At 46.7% G+C, this 19,730-nt stretch overlaps 2 protein-coding genes across 3 annotated transcripts; one reads left to right on the top strand and one right to left on the bottom strand.

Moving 5' to 3' along the window:
• The first annotated feature begins 4,797 nt into the window (after positions 1-4,797).
• Positions 4,798-11,338, top strand: LOC109782088 (putative glucose-6-phosphate 1-epimerase). Its single transcript, XM_020340671.4, has 9 exons — positions 4,798-5,234; positions 6,801-6,875; positions 7,274-7,330; positions 7,419-7,579; positions 7,679-7,819; positions 9,460-9,562; positions 9,636-9,735; positions 9,837-10,076; positions 10,855-11,338. The coding sequence occupies exons 1-8, from the start codon at positions 5,103-5,105 to the stop codon at positions 10,046-10,048; spliced, it is 981 nt and encodes a 326-aa protein (XP_020196260.1). The 5' UTR covers positions 4,798-5,102; the 3' UTR covers positions 10,049-10,076; positions 10,855-11,338.
• Positions 11,339-12,082: 744 nt separating this feature from the next.
• On the bottom strand, positions 12,083-15,429 carry LOC109782087 (uncharacterized). Of its 2 annotated transcripts, none has more exons than XM_020340670.3 (5): positions 15,079-15,429; positions 12,987-13,778; positions 12,812-12,883; positions 12,555-12,701; positions 12,083-12,453 (listed from the first exon to the last, which is right to left on the bottom strand). In XM_020340670.3, exons 2-5 carry the CDS (start codon positions 13,749-13,751, stop codon positions 12,319-12,321), a joined length of 1,119 nt encoding a protein of 372 aa, XP_020196259.1. In that variant the 5' UTR covers positions 13,752-13,778; positions 15,079-15,429; the 3' UTR covers positions 12,083-12,318. The 2 variants fall into 2 exon arrangements, with proteins under 2 accessions (XP_020196259.1, XP_073365074.1); XM_073508973.1 differs by having other exon boundaries at positions 12,987-14,937; positions 15,079-15,330.
• Between the last annotated feature and the right edge of the window lie 4,301 nt (positions 15,430-19,730).

Below are 19,730 nucleotides of genomic sequence, written 5' to 3'. Positions count from 1 at the left end.
ACCAATCTCGAGCAAATCAACAAGTTTGATTGGCTAGGGAGAGAGATCGGGCGAAAATGGAGCTTGGAGCAACAATGGAGCTTTTGGGGGAAGAGGTGGGTCAACTTTGGGGAAGAAGACCCCCTTTTATAGTGGGGGAAGCAATCCAACCGTTACCCCCCACTTCAGCCCTGCAGAGAACGGTACTACCGCTTGGCCAGCGGTACTACCGCTCCCCCTCGCGGTACTACCGCTGGGCCCAGAGCGGTACTACCGCGGTGGTCAGGGCGGTACTACCGCACACGAGCGGTACTACCGTCCCCACTGCCGCGGCTAGTACCGTAAAACCCGACACGGAAAAGACCCCTCGAATCGAGGCGGTACTAGCACGAAGCCGCAGCGGTACTATGGCTGGGGGCTACAGCGGTACTACCGCTGTGGAGCGGTACTGCCGCTTGTAGCACCCAAGCGGTACTACCGCTCCGGCCTGCGGTACTACCGCTGGGACCAGAGAGGGCACACTGAGAGAGGGGAACGAGCTCATCATCGAAGCGGAAAGGCTCGGAGGGTGTGCAAAGGAAGTGTACGTGATGATTCCACCCTAGCCTTTCCAAAGCGGACCTCCTCTTGATAGTACGGTGATCCCTACGAAACTAGTCCACCAGACTAATTCAAAAGTACTACACCGTCTTCGCTTCAAACTCCGAGGGGAGGGAATCGTCTCGTGCCAAAGGATGAATCTCTGAAAAACTCAATGCACACGATTAGTCCACAAAAGCATTGTCATCAATCACCAAAACATCTAAGGGATACAAATGCCCTTACAACAGGCAATGTCCATCATGAAGCCAAAGCTTTTGACATCATTGAGCTAACCGGCCTGCTCACTCCAGGAGAATTATATGAACCTGGTTGTCAGCTTCACCGCAATGCTTTGGAGAGTATCTTCCACAAGCCAGAGCCCAACATGAGCCAAATGCTGAGCATGATGAAGCCTCTGCCCCATGACACTGATTACCCAAAGGAGTTCTTTATCGAAGACCTCGAGTATCTGCCCCGCACTATTTATCATATTATCAGGCGGACTCTATGGCCTGTCAAAGGACATTCTTCAGCAGCAAAACTTGAAGGAGCAATGAAGACTTTGGTCTTTTATATCTTCAATGGCATCAGCTTCGATGCTCAAGACTTCTTTATCAGGTAGTTGGCTGCATCAGGCTCTAATCTCTTTGGACTGAAGTTCTACGCTCCGTGGGTCATGCGCCTCATTAAACTACACTCAGCTGTCAACTATCAGCCCTCTGCTCGCAACCATCTGATCTTTCTACCAGAGGTTGATATGTCAGTTGAAGCCATATACCCAGAACCTGCCAAGGAGGCTGTTTGTCTTCACAATGCTGATCACCAAAGCTTCACGCAACCCATTGAAGGAGTCCAGGCAGTCACTCGTGTTTATCCTTTGGCTGGCAACACACGCTTACCTCACCGTGCTCAAACTGAAGCCACTGAAAGCACTATTGCTCAAAGGCCTCGGAAACGATCACGTGTTCTCAATGACCGAGAACTTCTCGTTGCCCTGCATCAGAAACAGGATAAGCATCACTACTGGCTGAAGCGGCAGATGCAAAGCCTCTTGGTGGACGTCAATCACATTCGCAATCTTGCCACCAAGAATGCCTTTGTTACACATGAAACCTGTCGGAGGTCCTGGAAGAGTTTGACATTGCTGAGTGCTGAAGCAGATCTTCAAGACGATGGCTTCACTGAAAGATTCAAGTTTGACTCCACTCCTCCAAGGAATGATGTCTTGCATCGAACTCCGTCTCATGAAGACTCTGATTATTCCTCCTCCGCTGCAACGGTGAATGCCAGAGTGATCGATGATCAAGATGATGCTACTTCAGCACCTCAAACTTTAGCACGTATCGACACTGCACCAAGTTCTTCTGCACCGCCAAACCCCGACGCCGACCCTGCATCTTCTCCTACTCCTTCTGGGAACGAGTAGAGGCTCTATGTCTTCAAACCTTTTTGGTCCTTACTGACAAAAGGGGGAGAAGCATATGAGTTGATAGTCTTCAAGCGGGTCCAAATGGGCGGTTGCTTTATATTTTGCCTAGTTTTTACAACTCTCGCTTTTGATACATTTGGTTCTTTGAGTTGTAACACTTAAACTTGATGGTCGTCTGCTACTTGTTTGCTATTCTGTGATGCGATGATAAATTCCGCATGTGCGATGATAAATTCCGCATGTGCGATGATAAATCCCGCACGAAGTCATATTGCAGACGTCCATTTTTCATTATGCATGTCATTATCTTCGTTTTATCAAATCATGCATGATGAATTGTCTTCATAAGTTAAAGAGGATCTCCACAAGTACAACCTGCCATGTGCATTTGCATTCCAAAAGCAAATTACTTATGTGCACATCTTCAGGGGGAGCCTTTTGCTACTTATGAAGACAATACCTTTATCCTTTACAATTTCACATACTTTTATCCCCGTTGAAAACTTCAACCAGTTTGTCATCAATCACCAAAAAGGGGGAGATTGTAAGTGCATCTAGTGCCACCCCTAGTTGGTTTTGGAGTATTGACGACAAACCTGGTTGAGGGACTAATGTGTTTGTGAGAATTGCAGGATAACACAGGTAGTAGTCCCTCATTGATTCGGTTTACCTACCGGAGATGACCCCTAAAAATGTATGAAGACATTGAAGACAATGGTGGTATGTGAAGATATTCACATTGAAGACTATGACAAGAGAAGGCATTGCGTGAAGACTATGGAGCGCGAAGACTTAGTTGTTTCCTTGTTTCCTTTTCTTCTTTGTTGAGTCGTAGGAACCACCGTACTGTTAAGTGGGGTCCCAGCGAACAAAGTCAGAGTGACTGAAGTGATGCTCAACCAAATCCTATGTCTTCGAGTGAAGACAATGAGAGCAAATCTTATCCAGAGCTGGATGAGTCAGCTTTACTTGTAGTCCAAGTCAAGCTGCCGCGTGTGTTTGAAATCTGACCGTTGGAACACGTGTCAGTTCCTTAGTGACCCAGGGTCATTTCGGACAAATCAGGTCGGGTTGCCTAGTGGCTATAAATAGCCCACCTCCTACACCATAAATTGTGGCTGCTCAGAGTTAGTGCACGGCTTTTGTCGTTTGAGAGCAACCCACCTCCGAAGCTTTTGAGAGAGAGTAATCCTTGCGAGGACTAAGCCCAAACACCCAGAGCCAAAGAGTGTTAGGCATCACTGAAGTCTTTCTGTCTGCGTGACCTGAAGACTTGTTACACTTGAGGACTGTGAATCCTCCAGCCGGTTAGGCGTCGCGTTCTGAGCATCCAAGAGTCATTGTGGATCGCCGGTGAACGAAGTCTGTGAAGGTTTGGAAGTCTACCTTGAAGACTTACCAGAGTGATTGGGCGAGGACTGGGTTTCCTTAGCTCAAGGGGAATAAGGTGAAGACGCGGTCTTCTGAGTTGAATCTCAGCCTCCCTAACCAGATGTACAGTTGTCACAGCAACTGGAACTGGTCCAACAAATCCTTTGTCTTCATCAAGTGTCTGGTTCTATCCTCCCCCTCTCTATACTTACAGTCTGTCTTCGTGAAGTCATTGCCTGCTTGCATTACCTGTTTGACTTCACTGTGTGACTTCCATCGTTGATTGGCTTCATACTATCTTCCGTCCTGATCTTTACTACCTAGCTGCTATTAGTCTTCGTACTTTCACTTCATTGAATACTTGACTATGGCTTGCCTAGTGTAGTCTACCTTCCGCTGCATATCAATAGGCTCATTTCTAGTGCTTGTCTTCGAAAGTCTCATGTTTTGAAGACTTTCATAAAAATCGCCTATTCACCCCCCCTAGTCGATAACTAGCACTTTCAGAGAGTCTATTGGTAAGGTTGAGGTTGAGCTTGGGGTTAGCATGCACCCAGGCAACTAAGAGCATCTACAACCGGACGTCTCAAACCCGCTTCATACGCCGGTTGGCCCGCCTGGTCACTGTCCGGTCACAAAATTTTGACCCAGACGGGCGCCACAAACGGTCCTCAAACGTCCGGACTGACCGACACCCCTCATATCCAGCCCAAATATGGGGCGGATATGGGGGCGCCCGGGCACGTCCGCCATGTTGGATATGGGGTAGATCTGGCTCGATCTGTACTGCGTCTTGGACCGGTACTTCCGCGAGAAGGACGACAAGGGCACTGGGAAGGGCAAGGGTAGCCGTGGATGAACTCCACCATAGCCAAACATGCCAAATTTTGTTAGTCCGTTTCGAAAAAAAATAAATTGTTAGTCCGATGACATGTTTAATTAGTAGTGATGGAGTAGCCGGACGATGTGTGTGCATCGACGTAGTCGCATGAGTTTCTATGGATTTGAGATATGATAATTGAGGTGTCCAGATATGGATTACATTTGAGGGGTGACCAGTCAGTGCCCGCTTGAGGGGCCGAATTTGCCAAGTCCGGGTGTATATGCTCTAAAGCATGTTGCCTGTCGGAGTGAGAAAGACGACTTAAAAATTACTGCACAAGTTTAATCGTAGTGGTGATATCAGAATTTAAGCCCTAGACTTGACACTACTGGTCATAATTTACTAGTACAACTCATGCATTTTCATTTTCTGCACGATCCATGAGACAAGAGTGTCAATCTCTTAGCATGTTTCTATGCTTTCTGCTGCCTTTGGATTCCTTGGTTCCAAACAGGCTATAATTCAGTTGGCGACGGCGACCATAAACATCCATCCATGGAGAAACCTTGCTCGCGCCAGTACAAATACATGGACAAACACCGAGGCTTGACCGGACGCGCCAGCAAAGCCGATGACGCACGCGCTCCTGTAGCCGCCCACGAGCCCAGTCAGCCACGCGACCCACACGGCCAGGCCAGGCCACACCACACCACACCACTAGAACAAACCCACTCTCTTCTTCTTCTTCTTCCTCCTCGCTCCGGCTATAAATACTCGCCGTCACGCTTTGGATTCCTCTCTCTCTTCTCCACACTCCACTATCTCCATCCCCTTCCACTCGCGCTCTCTCCCTCTCTCTCTCCACCAGGGGGAAAGGAAAGGAAAAGGAAGGCGCGGGAGGCGAGCCGGTGGTGGGGAATGGCCGGCGCGTCCTCGCCGCCCCCGACGCCCAAGTCGCCCAAGCTGCAGCCGCCGCTCCTGGAGCGCGCCAAGGGCCCCTCTGGCCTCGACAAGATCGTGCTCCGCGACCCCCGCGGGTTCACCGCCGAGGTACGCGGCCGCCTCTCCCCTCCCGCTCCCGGCAGATTCGGGGCGCATTCACCGCGGATCCGCTGCGGTGTTCACCGACGCGCGCGCGTTCAGGGCGCCGGTTTCAGAATCACAAGGATTCGGGGCGCGCGATTTTCGGGCGGATTTCGTGGTTCGGCTGGCCCGTCAAATCGAGGCGCATTATGTCGTACCGCGCTCCGATAGGGTTTAATTCTTAGCGTCTCTTTTTAATCTTTCCCCTTTTGATCAGAGGAATTCGCGGTGCCATTTCGCCGTCCTCCCGTCAGTCAAACGCGGTTTAATCGCCCGGGAGCGCGGTTGCAATCAGATTTCGCGAGTTGGCTCAAACCAAAATACTTTTGTGTGTGCGTGTGCGCAAATCCTGTGAAAAATCAAAGCCAAGAGACGCGGCTGCGGCCATACGTCACTGTAGCATTCACAGCTTGGTAGCTGGACTGGGTAAGATGTGATGGTGATAACCGATAGGACACAAGTTTTACGCAGACAATCATCTTTAATTCTTTATCATCATGTTCGGGGACCCAGCGGAAAAGACGCACCGACTATGCTACCGCTCGAAAGCGAGAGCCAGGGACTAGGTAGGTTTACCCCCCTAATGTTTCCAGGATCGGATGGCTAATCCCCTGTCCGCTGGCGTTTGGTCCCATATGCGTCTGATGGCCCTTTTTTAGGGGGAGGTGCTATCCTACCAATCCTCCTTTTTTAATGACAAGTTGTGGGAACCACCCACAGGGCAGTGGGTTCCTGATTGTGGTTCTGGCGTGTTAGGCCGATCGAGTCACCTGCATACCAAATTTAACTTTGATCGATGTGTTACTTTCGGTGCACTTGTCACCTTCTGCCAGCTGCTTAGCATGACAGGGTCCTGCTGGACTGATGAGCTATTGGAGGTGTGTTTCAACTTGTGAACTTAGCTATGCTAAAGACAACTTTAGAATTACAAGATGAACTTGAGTATGTATTGCTCTGTTTCCCGGTCATGCATTATTGGAATGGAGGGACTAGCAAACAAAACTCCAGTAGTCTTACCTAAGGCATCTAATTTCTTGTGGCTTATTGAGAACTGTAAGATCGAAGAAGGTGAGATTCGATTGCATTAAAATTCCACCATATGCCATTTATAAGTATATCAGTGCCAACTGGCAACGAAAACATGTTTGTGGTCTGTGGAGCTATTGTTACAATGACGGCAGTGCCCTTGTTAGATGGATGAGTTGTGCCCTGGTTAGCATTTTACCCAGATGTTTGGGTTAATCCTTCTTTTTACTCTTGTCATGGCAGTACTTAAAGTTTGTCAGGCAAAAAATGTTCTAAACTTCTGTTTGGTGTCATGCGTGCATACGAGTAGGATTCAGATCACCCATTTTGAATTCTCCTGCATTATTGCTGCCTAACCTTTCCACCCTTGCACTGCCAAATCTCAAGAATTATCCGTGCTGCAAAATAAATATTTATGGCCTGGTCCCTACGTGTATTATTGCCAATTATCATCACCTTTTTAGACGCAGACCAGTCTTGCTAATCAATTGTCTTGTCTTTTGCTAGGTCCGTCTATATGGAGGGCAAGTTACCTCTTGGAAGAATGAGCAGGGGGATGAGTTACTTTTTGTAAGCAGCAAGGTACAGAGCCATTCATGAGGTCATGGATGACCTCATTGCCAAGTCATTACTTTGTTGTATCGATAAACTTCTATAGGATGCATTGACACATCCCTGTCATCCTTGTCCCACTAATTAATTTTGTTGTTTGTCCCCATTTGACCACAAGCCTAACACGTTCTGATCAAGTGTCCCTTTGAGCATGACCACAAACAACTGCCTCATCTTGGCCTGTATTGGCAATTCTGGCCATGTTACATGTTGCATATGTTTTGCACCATTGGAAGTTTAACCCCATTTAGTTATGAAGTTTCACACTGTAATACTGGCACATATTACTTAATATTTTGATTATCTACGTGTTACTGCAGTAATTATAGCATCTGTGAACTGTATTTTCAAAATACAATCCCTTTCAGGCAATTTTCAAGTCTCCAGGAGCAATTCGTGGTGGCATACCCATCTGCTTCCCCCAGGTATGACAGCTTCATCAATATTTACTTCCATAAATTCATTGTAATGTTTTGCCTTCTCTGGTCATCCAAATGAACTATATAAATGCAGTTTGGAACACATGGAAATCTTGAAAAACATGGATTTGCAAGGAACCGGCTATGGCTCGTTGATGATAATCCTCCACCGCTCCCAGTAAACAGCGGTATTAAAACTTATGCAGATCTCATTCTGAAGCCTTCTGAAGAAGATCTCAAGATCTGGCCTCACAGGTCCGTGATCAACCATCCAGAGATCATGTTTCCTTCCATTTCTTCATGTCGCCAATTCTGATTCTGCTCCTCATGTTTTGGACAAATTATGACTTACAGATTCGAATTCCGGTTAAGAGTTGCTCTTGGACCCAAAGGAGATTTGTTTCTCACTTCTCGAATTAGAAACACCAACACTGATGGAAAGCCTTTCTCATTTACATTTGCATATCATACATACTTCTCCGTGTCTGACATAAGGTGCGTCTATGCTTTGCAATTTCTTTTCCTCCCTTTCCTCAGTTTTTTCCCTCCCTGGATATTTCAAGCTCAAACTTCTCCAAGGGTTTAGAATTGCAACAGTGAAATCGTGTTAGTGTAAAGCTGTCCAGACATCCAGTGGTATATGTGCTTGGGTTTACTTGGCAATGGTGCACCACCAGACACCGATCCACCTTTCAAGAGGCTTACATACATGGTATTTGTGTCATTGGTACTAAGCCAACTACCAAGAGTCTAAGACCAGTAGTTTCGTTAAAAAATGGAGCAGATGTACAAATATGCTGGTTTTCTACCCTGGTTTCATATTGTTAATACCATGGTACAGGCTCATGTATGTGATAGTTGCGGTGCTTGTATTAAACCAAGGCTGGTAAATTCAGCACATTTTCTTGGAGCAGATGCGAAACTCTGCTGCTCTAATTCTGATTCTCTTATTGTTAGTGCCGGCATATGGACAACTTTTCAAAATATTGGTCTTGCTTTTATTGGTTAGTGCCAGCAGTATGACAGTAGAGAAAACATGGTTCAGGTTCTTCCTTTTTCCTCTGCTGGTGAACATATTCAAGTAATTATTAAATTATTGCAGATAAATAAACGTATGCTTGGGTGTTAAGTTGTTTCCTCTTGTTGGGATTGAGTCAATGGATAAGGGCAAAATTGTTACCTATCCTGGCTTGTTAGAATACTGCATCCTCATGCTTAGATAGTGGACACTGTGGAACAGGGTTTCTAAAGTTTTGCTTGAGTTTGCCCATTGATAATTCTGTAACGCAGAGTGCTTATCTCAGTTAGGACAGTGCATATTAAAACTGAACTGAACCAGGTTTTTGCGCTTTTAGGTTTTTTGGTACAGTATCAATATCCGGTACCGTTTTACCCTTGGTTAGTTCGGAGGAATTGGTAGATACTGAAAACCAAAGTTCCAGGCCCACAGAAGTGTCTCGCTTCCGTTTTCCACCCTTCTGTGGCACACATGGACCATGTGGCAGCACCATAGCAGCAGTCAGCAGATTGGACTTGTACCCTTAATTATTACTATTATTAAACTAGTAAGGATTCTACGCTGTAGCTAATCAACTTGGACTTGCCAGCTTGTGTAATGCACGCTGCACGGTACCACTGCAGCCTCTAGCCTAGCCTGTAGGTTATTGCGTGTGTGTTATGGACTGATTGGCGACATGGTCTACACTTCGCCACTTAATCACTTGGCAATGCTGATCAATCTGACTATCTGGGCGTTGACTATTCAATCCGCATTGCGCATAACAAGTTTGAAATATTCAGACATACGAACAGAAGTAAAATATGGTGTCTTTATTCTTAAATTCTGGTCAACTTTGGTTAGTCTGGTATTTACCAAAACCATACCAAAATGATTTGGTATTTACTGAAACTGTAATGTATTTACGAAACCGAACTGACTGAATTAACCGAATGCACAAGACTAATCTCAGTGCAAAAACAGTTGCTGCTGTGAGTAAAAACTAGTGATGATTTCCCAAGCACAATTTGGTGATAACATTGAGCAATTTTAGTTTTACTTTTTGTAGCTTCCCTGTTCCAATGCATCATAATTCAAAACTTTATTATGTGCTTACTGAAACTGCAAAATTCCTTAGCGAAGTACGTATTGAAGGGCTGGAAACAATGGACTACTTTGACAACCTGAAGGGAAAAGAGCGATTCACGGAGCAGGGGGATGCTCTTGTGTTTGAATCAGAGGTAAGTAAGCCACTTAAATGCTACATATGATTATATGAAGCTCAGCTGCTGACTCGTAAACTTTGCTGTGAAGATTGATAAAGTATATCTGGACACACCACCAAAAATTGCAATTATTGATCATGAGAAGAAAAGAACATTTGTGCTCAGGAAAGATGGTCTTCCAGATGCTGGTAAGCCATTTTGGTAGTAGTGAATACTGTACCTATCTGTGTCAATTCTTATTTTCCTTGCTACAAAATTCATACTTCTGTTATCATTTTGCCCTTTGTAGTTGTATGGAACCCATGGGAGAGGAGGTCAAAAACCATTCTTGATTTTGGTGATGAAGAATATAAGCACATGTTGTGTGTGGAACCTGCAGCTGTGGAGAAGCCCATTACCTTGAAGCCTGGTGAAGAGTGGAAAGGAAGGTTGGAGCTCTCAGCTGTTCCTTCCAGTTACTATAGTGGCCAGTTAGATCCAGACAAGGTTCTTCATGGTTGAAAATCCTCACTTGGTGCATCTCGTACAGGTAATGTTTAACCCTAGGTTTGTAACTGTTTGGGTGGCTATTTGGAAAGTTGGAAATGCATTCCTTAATAATGCTGCCGTAACTGTATGGAGTTCTGCATCATTTGCAATCCAATCTATTTGTGTTCTTGGAATATTTAGTTTAGGAATGTGTTGATGCCTAAAGGTTTGTGTTATAGACTAAAAAACCAGTTAAGTTTTGATTTCAACACTAGGGTTATGTCTTTGAGGCCCTTTTTCTTGCCATACCCATGCTCCGAAATGCATGGTGATTTTTAGTGTTTGGGGTGAGAGGGGCTACAGCCTACAGCGTAAACCATCAAAACGCGTTTGCAGTAAGCGCAGTGAGTTCATTTAGATGGGAGCGTGACAATTCCATTATACTGATGAGCCAGGCGAATCTCCAGCCACCAAAATGGGTTACAAAGTCTGGGAAAATTTCCATACACACTGCATGGTGATCATCGCCAAGAGTTGGTGTATCCATAGTATGTGAGTAGCTGTCAACAACAACAGTAATAATAATAACAATAATAATGATGATGATGATAATAGTAATAGTAATAATAGCAGTAATAATAATAATAATAATAACAATAATAATAATAATAATAATAATAATAATAATAATAATAGTAGTAGTAGTAGTAGTAGTAACGACAACAACAACAACAACAACAACAACAACAACAACTGAGTAGTTCTAGATAGGCATTTCTGATGTGATCGGCATGGCTGCTGCTTCTGTTTTTTAACTTCTGGCTCATCGATTTCTCCAGGAACACTTCAGGGCACTTTATATTACCTGGTGCTTTGTCTGTCTGGTGTTGATGCTATGTGGAGTTGCGGGCTTTCATCTCCTCATCGTCTCCACCTACATATGTTTATTTCTTCATGTATAGATGGAGGAGGCGAGCACCGGAATAACGAAACAGCCTGAGTGGCTCTATCTCGAAATCTGTCTTCGGTGCGCTCAGCTCAGTGTTCAGTTGCAGCAAAAAAGAAGCGAATAATAGCATTCCGTAGTTTAGGGTCGCCTCCTAGCCCTGGACAATGGGTGATTTGTTGTACTTCTGCATCGGGCTAGGAAATCTACTACCAATTGTTATCAGACTATTGTCTGTACTCCTCTAAGATCTGTACATATGCTATCTTTAGGAACTTCCTGGTGTGAGATAAGTTAAGGAGCACAATTTATCATGTGCTGCTGGTAATGCATTATGCAAGTGTGTTCTAAACCTTAATAACAAGGGGATTCTGTCATTTCCTTGTCGATTTACTTATACTCTTCAGAATCCGTTCAGTCTGCGCGATCATATTATTCTGCGTTTCAAGGAGAGGAAAAAATGATGTGATTTCGGAGACGTAGGATTCGAGGCGCACGTCGGCTGCTGTCTAAATCCTAGTGACCTGAGGTTCTTATGGAAAGAGGAGCCATTGTCGTAGAGAAAGGAGAGATTCCCCGCCAAGTTGCAACTGCTCCCACCCCATTTGCCCGCATATATATCGTGTGATCTGATCCAGTCGCTCGTCAAACATGACAGGAACCTCCAAATAAAGAGGGGAGAAGGGAACACAAAGGCGTCTCTCGCAAGTAGACATCTTCCCCGTCAACGTCTGTATTCGTATGGATGAGGTTTGTGTACGTCTCCAACCACTTTACACATTTTATTTCGAAACTGATAGCAGCTTGTGTGTGTGTGTGTGGATAGGATAATGTATGTATAGTCTGTGAGCGTACACGGCAAGAAGAATAGCTTGCCCACCCGAGTTCAATCCTAGGGTTCGTGCCTATCTTCTCCTGCCCACTAGGGTTCCAACATAAGATCAGACCGGGGTGTTCGTAAACTAAAATAAATAGTATTTGTCATTTTTTTTTAAAGTCTGACTGTATGAGTTGACAAATACAAATACTCGTTATTAACCACCCGATACCCTTTGAAGAGATTTACTGACTAAAAAAGTGGGCATGTATATACATCACAAACCAAGAGCACGCACTGAATATTGACAAGAGAAACCACTGAGCAAGTGAAATTCCCCACCATCTAACCAAGAGTTTATTTCCTGTTCCCTTTTTCATTGTTCACTGAACCTTGTGAACTGAAGGAAGACAAGAAGTCTTGAAGGCACAAACAAATGTTTCATTCTAGAGAATGGAAAAAAGAATACAAATCTTGTGTCTAGACATTTCGGGAGAATCTGTTTATACACTAAACAAGCAGAGGCTGCTAGTGCTAGTGCTAGACGGTCTTGGCGGCGATGGATTTGCAGATGGGGCACCAGTTCTTCTGCCGGAGCCAGTGCTGTATGCAGGTGATGTGGTAGTAGTGCTTACACGCCATGTTCCCCACCTCCTCACCACCAGAGTACTCCTCCTGGAAACAAAATTACATCACATGCGTCAGATCACACACGAATCCTGAAAATTTAGCTTAGCAGCAGTGATACTGAAACTCTGCATATATATGAACTTTACCTGGCATATGCTGCATTTTCTGTCGCAGTCTTGGTGGGTCTCTGGGGCTGTGGGCGTGTACAAGCTTCGTTTCAGGCACTTGTACAACGCGTCCTCGGAAAGCCCCGTGTTCACCGTGCCGATCCGGTCACCCAACGCCAGCAATTCCTGCAGAATCAAGTGTCAGATGATGATCCGAAAAACAGGCAGAAACAATGCATCCCAAATGTGCCACCAAGAGGAAATTTAGGATGGAGAACAGGTGATCATGATCATACCTCGTAGGACATGCCGTCGATGTCCATCCTCATCGCCCGGTGCCGGTCGCTGAGCATGAAGTAATTCTCCATCTGCAGCATGATTACATGGTTCAGATACATTGTTTGTAAAATTCTCCAAGTTTTTGGCATGATCAGGAATCATGATGCAGTGAGTGACAGAGTGTGCCATTACCTCTTCGCTGCCCTCGACGTCGAAGCGCCAGTACCCGCTGGAGTCCTCGGTGCCGTCCTGAAGAGACGACCCTCCCTGGAGACTACCCCTGTACCTGGCCAGGAACCCAGAGATGAACCCTTCGGTAGGCGCCTGCTCCCTTGCTGCCCTCTGCCCAACCATCACTGGGTCACCTGAATTCCCCCTGGCATCGCCGCCACCGGTGTCCCTCCTAGGCGCCCTGCGACCACCTCCTGCGTTTTCGCCTTCGTCTGCCTTCCTTATCCGGGACACAGCACGGCGCGTGGGCTTCGACACCGCTGATGACCGGGTGGCGCCACCGCCAGAAGAACTGGCACTGAATCCACCGGACGATGACGACGGGCTGCTCATCTCCCTGGCCAGCGACCGCTTCCTCGACGCGTTCACCCTGTCCTTGAGGCGTGCCAGCAGGTCACGCCCGGCACCGGGAGCCGCCGCCTCTCCTGTCCCGTTGTCGGTTTCGCTACAGGGCTCTGCTGGATTGCTGCTTCCCTGTGGAGACTTCCTGATAGGCTGTGATCTCCTGGGGGTCGGTGCTGCTTCCTTGGCTGCTGCGGATGCTGCTTCCCTGTGGCTGTGCATTGGCCGGCCTTTGTCTGCCGAATGCCGGGTGCCGTTGCAGCCATTGCGCGAGCAGCAAGCGCCGGCCTTGCGGCGGGAGCTGTCCTCCCTGAAGAGAAGGATGGAGCCCCCCTTGGTGAAGAGGAGGCCGCCGACCGTCCGTCGCCCCATGTGTTCGTCCATGCTAATCAATTAGACGATCACCTGAGACTGAAAATCAGATATGTTTGTTAGGACAGATTAAATCAATCAGGCCACGATTCAACTGTCAGCTGAGCCGATTCTTCACCTAAAAAAGAAAGATTCTGAACATATAGGAACGGTGAAGTGTCCTACTCCATGACACTGTCAAGTCTCATGTGCAACGAGAGATGACACGGAAACTGTCCGTACGACACAGCAGCAAAGCTGCCAAAGATTTAGCCATAGGGCTAATAACTGAAAAACGTACGGCACCAACATCAACACGTACTATAATAGTATGACTAACAAAATTGGTTGTTTCAGTTAGGCGTGGTGGCCCTCCCTCCATGTAGGCCTGCCTATAACAGAAATTTCTTAGGCAGGCAAACATTTAGTACTAGTACATGAGAACATATAAGCAGCTGTATTGGCTAGGTGCCACCTGGTTTTCAAAGGCAGGTGTGTTTTCACCGTACCAAGGCGACTTTTCACCCTAAGGCAAGCAAACCACCTTCCTTCTGCCTCGACCAAATGAAGATGTTAACAGTTCATTCAAAAGAAGAAGAAGAAGAAGAAGGAAAAAGGATGAAGATATTAACTGCAACGCGCTGCCTTCACGTTAAAACCATCTCCTTCTCTTTTTATCCTGAATCACAGCTAGTAGTAGTATCGGTTTTTGTGTGAGGTCAAATCGTTAATACCCAGCCTAGCACGTCACAGAGAGGTGGTGGTGGCGGTACTGGTGCTACTGTATCTTAACCGAAAGGTGTAGTGGTTCCACCCCTCCTTTCGGGAATCGGACGAAAGCGGAGGCAGTTGACGCGTACGGCCTACACAAAACACAACCCTTGGTGGCATGGCACCCCCCTACCGCCGGATAGTTGAAACAGTATCGACGCCGGCCTTGGTCCGTCCGAAGGGGAAGTATTAAAAAAAGAAGGTAGGAAATCGTTGGGTTCCAGAGCATCCAAGCAAAGCAACCGGCTGGAGGAGCAGGCGGGGAGGGAGAGGAAGAAATCAATCAGGAACAGAACAGAACCTCCCTTCCATGGCGCCTCAATTACAATCACAGGAGACGAGAGTCGAATCCAAGGTTGACCAACATCAAACAAAATGGAACGGAAAGAGAGGGAGATTTAATCTAATAGTCCGTTCGATCGCCTTCTCCTGCCGGCCCTCCTGATTCCTGAATGAATCCAAGAGATGGATGAACACGCACATACGTACAGGAACAAAAACCAGGGATGGAGGATCACACGATCGAACGCAGCGTACGAGCGGATTACGGGAGGAGGAAGAAGATACGGGCAGGCGAGAGGCAACCAACCTTTCCTTGTGCAGCCCGCCTTCCCCTGTTGGGGCTCCCCTCCAATGAACCAGGCCGGGACGGAGACCGGATTAATTTCCTCGAGGGAGAGCGAGGGAGGGAGGGAGGGAGCCAGGGGTGAGAAGAACCAGTGGAGTTCTTATATATAGATGCCGAGAAACCACACACGCACACGGAGAGAGACGGGGGCAGAGAGAGAGAGAGAGAAGAGAAGAGAAGAGCACAGAACGGCGAACGGGAGAAGCTTGAACCGAAGGGCAACGCAACAGAGACCGGGGAAGAGGAAGGAAGGCGGCCGTGGCGGGGGCGGGGGCGTGCGACCCACGTCGGATCCGATCCGGGCCGTCGGATGGGGTGGGAGAGTAGGATCGGACGGGTCAAGCGAGGGCGGAGAGATGCCCGGCGCGGGGCCCGCTCCAACGGAACGAGCCCCACCACCCGATCTGCCCTGCCGGACTGCCTGCCACCGGGGCTGACGGGTGGGCCCGCCGCGCCGGCGCCCGCGATTTTCGCGGGCCGGATCCCGGCGTTTCCTGCGTTGGTTTGGTATATACTCTTTCGTTTTGGAGCGCAAATTAATTAATAATTATTCCGCGTATCTCCTCGGCCAATATTTTTTTTATCTCCTGCTAAGATTAACAGTAGATTTCCCTGAAGCAATCGCTCGTTGAGATCCGTTTGTATTTCGTGGGGATTTGCAGAAATCCATTTGGACAGTCGTATGATTCAACAAGATTTCAGTGTTCTAAATTGGATTGAGGTGTGTGTGCTGCGAATGCTCTTTTTTTAGGCTAAAAAAAGTTTGCATGCACAGTGTGGTCAGCATGCTAGTAGAAGCTTTTTCTCAAACAAGTAAATAAATTAAGCTATAGAGGCGTGGCACATGAGAGAAATATATGCATGCGTTCCTTGCGTTTTGGGGTGGTGTGTCCCATGTTGGCAAAGCGGAAATTTGTTGAGCTAGCTACTAACTTTTCCTGTGGTGCCGATCACTTGGATGATGATGATAAACTAGTTATTTGTTTAGGACGAGCCGAGCCTGTTGGCCGGGTTACCAACTTGGACGAGGCTGTAAAGTGTAAAGCACCATGTCCATGCCATGCATGCTTAATCTTTCTTCTCAGTACAACTAGCTGCTTTATCCCTCTGTTTCCTTGCCACCAAAATCAGTGTTTGGAAAGGCAATTCGATCATATTTGCTCGCTGAAATTCGTACAAATCCCATATGACATATCGTATCAGTACTGCCAACCGAAGGATGACGACAACTGAGCTTTCACTTGGACGCACGCATCAGGCATCACTTATACTATTATAAGATCATTGACCCTAAGAACTTATCTGCAAAAGATATTCTAATCCTGATTGCGCAAGCGATCGATGTGGCCCGAATCTTCCAGGAAACAAACCGATAACTAATTAACCGGCTGTCGCTGGATTCTCCAGATGGAGGTTGCCAGGGGCAGGGAAAGGATCGGGACCTTTTTCGTGTCAAGTTGTTTGCGGCTCACGGCTCACTCTGACTTACACGGCACAAATTCGTTTACAAATCGGTCTCATGTCTACGGGTTTAGTACGTGGCTTGCGTAGATGACTGCGTAGAGTTAATACGTTTTCAACTTCAGAAAAGGTACTAGGAACAAATAATTTAATTAGTAGTATTACTACTTTCTTTGGAACTGCCTAAATTTAGAGTCAAAATGGTGAGTGATAATCTCACCGTATATCCCTCTCAAGATAATGATCTCGCTGTCATGAATATATCAGTGCGCAAGGACGCAAAGAACTGGTCAACCACATTTTTTTGTACTTATGAAAGAAAAAGAAACCAGAAAAAAGGGGGAGCACTGTCTGGGCAAAATCAGGATGTGTACATGCATGGCATGTAATGGTTCTTCTCCCCTTTATCTTTTGTTTGGTGCAAGCTACTTCCTCCTTATTAAAAGTTGAATATGTTCGTGCATGTAGTGTGTGTATGGCCGGCTTGGAGTTGGAGTTGGAGTGAACCGTGCCACTAGCAGCATTAGTGCGATGATGATGTGGTGCAGTGCGTGCAGGCCGGCCGCCGGAAAAGAAAGGCGACCCGGCCGGGGAAAAGGTGGCCGGCAGTTGACGTACCGGGGCTGCTGGCCGGTACCCTAATCTAACTCCTCTGCTTTTTTCATGTTGATTTGCTGCCTTTGTTGGGCAGGTGGGTTGACATGAAGATAGGCAGGCATATGGAGTCACGATAATACGGGAGATATCAGCAGATGACACGCGCGGCATGCGTGTATGCTCTGCGGTGGTCAAACGGCAACGGCGTGAGGGGACAGTTTAGGGCGTGAGCAAGCACCATTTGCAGGAGATTCTTCTACTTTCGTTTCAAGCCTCACGGCGGCTACATGAGTCAACTGAAGGGAACGGAAAAATCGGGCACCCAGCTGCTGCTGTTGTTGCTGGCATAGGCGGGGAAAGTGGCTTGATTCGGAGATCTAACCATGTGTGTTAGACAACGCTAATTTGTTTCGGGAGAAACTTTCAATTTATTCATCAACTGCCATGACATACAAAGAATACAAGAAGTAGCAAAAAACAATAAGGTCTATTGTGTAAGGGAATGTGCCACGCAACAACAACAAAAAATCCACGCACAATCCGAGCCCAAGAACACTATGGCACTACAAGTAACGGTCATTTTATGACCAACAATAAGCAAAGCGGTAGTAGAGGAAGAAGCAAAACAGTAGTACAGGAAGAAGAGTAGGTGATGCTCGTCGATTTCCGTAGCTACCTGAAAGTGCAACTAATCCCTGGGTGGTTTTGGTAATTCCTAATAACATGTAGCTCATTGAACTAATACTCTTTCAACATGATCATTTTAGAAAGTTCAATGATTGACATGGCATAGACTAGAGATGTGGACCCCTCAAAATGCTAAGAACACATATTGGCAAAAGCTCAAGACTCTACATTTTCATTTTAGTGATACAAGATCACATTGAGTCCATAGAAAAAGCCAATAATATTAAAAGAGGACGATGTGTTGCTTAATGACTTGCTTGCTCAAAATGCTTAGTGATATGCTCCAAAAGTCCTCAACCACTCTTTCATTTCCACATATGTCCTAAACCTAAAGTCAAACTCGGCCCCACCGATTTGATCTATCCGACGCCACCGAGTTCATTTGACATAGCCATAGCCAGAAACCCTAATCGGTTTGGTCTCACCGAGATGGGATTGCTAACTCTCTGTTTCCCTTCGTAACGTTTCGGTCTAACCGAGATGAGCGATCGGTCCCATCGAGTTCGCAATGCAAACTCTCTGTTTTCTTTTCGTAACGTTTCGGTCTCACCAAAATGAGCGATTGGTCCCACCGAGTTTGCCTGACCAACTCTCTGTTTGCCTATGACTGAAATCGGTCTCACCCAGCTCATGTGATCGGTCTCACCGAGATCAAGTTATGCCCTAACCCTAGCTCATCGGTCCCACCGAGTTTGCCTGACCAACTCTCTGTTTGCCTATGACTGAAATCGGTCTCACCCAGTTCATGTGACCGGTCTCACCGAGATCAAGTTATGCCCTAACCCTAGCTCATCGGTCCCACCGAGTTGATCATGTCGCTCCCACCGAAAAACCTAACGTTCACATTTTGAACTAAATCGGTCTGACCGAGTTTCACTGTTCGGTCCCACCGAGTTTGGTAAATTGTGTGTAACGATTAAATTTTGTGTGGAGGCTATATATACCCCTCCACTCTTCCTCCATTCGTGGAGAGAGACATCAGAACGTGCCTACACTTCCAGCATTCAATTTTTGAGAGAGAACCACCCACTCATGTGTTGAGACCAAGACATTCCAATCCAACCACAATCTTGATCTCTAGCCTTCCCCAAGTTGCTTTCCACTCAAATCATCTTTCCACCAATCCAAATCCGTGAGAGAGAGTTGAGTGTTGGGGAGACTATCATTTGAAGCACAAGAGCAAGGAGTTCATCATCAACACACCATCTATTACCTTTTGGAGAGTGGTGTCTCCTAGATTGGTTAGGTGTTACTTGGGAGCCTCCGTCAAGATTGTGGAGTTGAACCAAGGAGTTTGTACGGGCAAGGAGATCGCCTACTTCGTGAAGATCTACCCTAGTGAGGCAAGTCCTTCGTGGGCGATGGCCATGGTGGGATAGACAAGGTTGCTTCTTCTTGGACCCTTCGTGGGTCGAGCCCTCCGTGGACTCGCGCAACCGTTACCCTTCGTCGGTTGAAGTCTCCATCAACATGGATGTACGATAGCACCGCCTATCGGAACCACGAGAAAAATCTTCGTGTCTACATTGCGTTTGCTCCCTCCAAACTCCTCCCTTTTACCTTCATATGCAATGATTTACATTCCGCTGCTATACTCTTAGAATTGCATGTGTAGGTTGATTGCTTGACTTGTGCTAAGTTGCTAAAATCTGCCAAGACTTCAAATTTGGAAAATGCTAGATTTTTATTTGGTCAAGTAGTCTAATCACCCCCCCTCTAGACATACTTTCGATCCTACACTACCTTATACCTCCTAATAGTGGGATGCCCCAGGGTAGGCCTATGGCAAGGATTCGGCCCAACAAGCTCAACGACCCAATCGTCAACAGGAAAATCATTCGGTTGGGCCGGACCAGACCGGTAAAGCC

Source organism: Aegilops tauschii, chromosome 2 (genome assembly GCF_002575655.3).
Source record: "Aegilops tauschii subsp. strangulata cultivar AL8/78 chromosome 2, Aet v6.0, whole genome shotgun sequence".
NCBI classification, from domain to species: Eukaryota; Viridiplantae; Streptophyta; class Magnoliopsida; order Poales; family Poaceae; genus Aegilops; species Aegilops tauschii.
This window is presented reverse-complemented; position numbering and strand designations above follow the sequence as displayed.